The 2,662-nt window shown below is 25.3% G+C and overlaps 1 protein-coding gene across 1 annotated transcript in view; it reads left to right on the forward strand.

The window, feature by feature from the left end:
- Positions 1-1,142: 1,142 nt before the first annotated feature.
- Positions 1,143-2,662, forward strand: part of LOC125852191 (beta-amyrin 28-monooxygenase-like) — a 6,369-nt gene continuing 4,849 nt past the window's right edge. The window contains exon 1 of the mRNA XM_049531913.1: positions 1,143-2,094. Within this exon, the coding sequence (XP_049387870.1) occupies positions 1,143-2,094 (952 nt within the window). The remainder of the gene's footprint in view (positions 2,095-2,662) is intronic.

Genomic DNA, 2,662 nt, shown 5'->3' on the forward strand with positions numbered 1-2,662 from the left:
AAAAATAAAATCAATAATAATTAAAAAGAATAAACATGTAAATGAGGTTCTGACAGAAATGAGAAAATATATTTATATATGAGAATTTTATGAAAATATAAAGATGAAGGGAAGGTAAAACGATTCTGTAACTGATCATGAAATTATAAGGCTTAGTTGGTAAAAAACTTTTAATAGAAAATAAATGTGATTTAAATTTGTCATAATTTAAGATTTAAAATTGAAGAAGTGTTTTAACTTTTTTATAAATAAAAGAAATACAACAGAAGAAAAGGGAAGGGTCGTACGTAGGAATTAATAGTATTAATGAAGATATTAAAAAAGAAAATGTCTTTAATGTTCTGCAATTTTAATGGAAATAAATTAAATGAGATTAATTGATATGAAAAAAAATGGAAGAAAGAACACATTAATGTTAATAAGGAGAAGAGATAAAAAAAAATATTTTATTTTTAAAAAATAATAGAAATAGAAGGTACAAAAAGAACACATTTATGTTAATAAGGAGAAGAGATAAATAAAATATTTTTATTTTTAAACAATAAATAGAAATAGAAGGTATAATAATAATAATAAAAAATTTTAAAAAAGAATTATAATAATAAAAACTTTTAAAAAATAGGTAGAAAAAGGACATAAGGAAAAGAAATATTTTAAAAATAGAAGGTATAGAAAGAACACATTTATGTTAATAAGGAGAAGAGATAAATAAAATATTTTTATTTTAAAAAAATAAATAGAAATAGAAGGTATAGTAATAATAATTAAAATTAAAAAAAATAATAATAAAAACTTAAAAAAACAGGTAGAAAAAGGAAATAAGGAAAATAAATATTTTAAAAATAGATTTTTACGTTGAGGCAAAATGGTAGCCTTTTGAAATTTCTTAAATTTAGGGAGGTGTAAATGCTCATTAAGTAACTAATTAATAGCAATATATATATATATATACACACACATAATATTATTGTGTATAAATAGAAAAAAAGGCCCTAAATTCTTAAAAAAATAGATAAATATTTTTCTGATCATTGAGGCAGGCCACATCAACGGGCTGAAGATCTTCCTTTATATATATATATATATATTTATATATATATATATTGATGTTATGTTATGTTGTATTATATCGCGTACACAAAATGGACCTCTTCCTACTCTTTATTGCAACCTTGCTTGGTATGATCATCATCAATATTTTGTTAAAATATTTCTTTCCCAACCCTAAAGAAAAAAACACTCTTGTTCCTCCTGGTACTTTTGGTTTGCCTATTATTGGAGAAACCATTCAATTTCTTGTATCACTTTACTATGGATTGGTACATGAGTTTGTTCAAGAAAGAACAAAAAAATACAACTCTAATATTTTCAAAACCTCAATACTTGGCCAAAAAGTGGTAGTTTTTTCAGGTCCAAATGCTAACAAATTCATATTCACTAGAGGCAATAAACTTCTTATTGGTTGGAGGCCTAATTCTGTCCAAAAACTTTTTCCTTCTACATCATTTGTTCCTATAGAACATGACACCAAAAGAGCACAAAATGTAATGAGCTATTTCTTAAACTCACAAAATGTTGAAACACTTATTAGTACTATGGACTATATGTCACACACACATTTGGAAAATCATTGGAAAGGGAATAATGAAGTAATAGTGTATGATCTAGTGAAGTTATTCACTTTCATACTTTCTATTAGAGTGTTTATGGGCATCGAAAACTCGGATAAAATATTGAATCTTTATGAAAAATTCAATATTTTTTCGCGAGGTCTTTTGGTGTTGGACATAAATTTTCCAGGTACAACATTTTATAAGGCAATGAAAGTAGGAAAAGAATTAAGGAAGGAAATGAAGGCTATTATTGAAGAAAGAAGAATAGAATTACTAGAGAATCCAAATTTATCTAAGGTTGATGTGTTAACACAAGTGATTAATGAAAAAGATGGAAATGGCAAGTGCATGAGTGAGGTAGAAATGATTGATAAATTGTTTGGATTTATCATTGGTAGTTACCATACTACTGGTACAGCTATTACTTTGATCATGAAGTATCTTGAAGAGAAGCATGAGTTCTTCAATGACATAGTCCAAGGTATTTCTTATCAATTATTTATTATCTAGGATATGACCTATTGAACATTTGATTTATGATAGTTTGGGGTTGTGTGGTTGTTGATTAGAGTTATGCAGATATTAGTAATGCAAGGATTAATCATGCATATGGCTTATTCATGTATTATACTAATTCATGTATTAGTTATTCTGTCTTATATTCACTCATAATCACTACAACAAAAGAGACATCTAATGGGAATTTTATACAAAGCAATCAAATATGAAATTAGAAAGAATAAACCAAACATGGTATTAGTTGTGCTAGTTTTAGTACATAAATAACTCATTTCCTACCAAACAACCAAATATAAGATGAAGTTTCATAGAGAGATTACGGGTGTGTTTGGTATGAAGGAAAATGTTTTCTTGGAAAACAAGTTGATTTTTGACTTATTTTCTCATGTTTGGTTGGTGACTAGAAAATATTTTTAGTGTTTAATTTATGAATGAAAAAATGTTTTTGAGAAATATTTTTTATTTTTACTAGAGTAGAAAATAATTTTTGAAATTGAAAATATTTTTTAAAAACAAACTTAAATTTTTTT

This window comes from Solanum stenotomum, unplaced genomic scaffold (genome assembly GCF_019186545.1).
Source record: "Solanum stenotomum isolate F172 unplaced genomic scaffold, ASM1918654v1 scaffold32770, whole genome shotgun sequence".
NCBI classification, from domain to species: domain Eukaryota; kingdom Viridiplantae; phylum Streptophyta; class Magnoliopsida; order Solanales; family Solanaceae; genus Solanum; species Solanum stenotomum.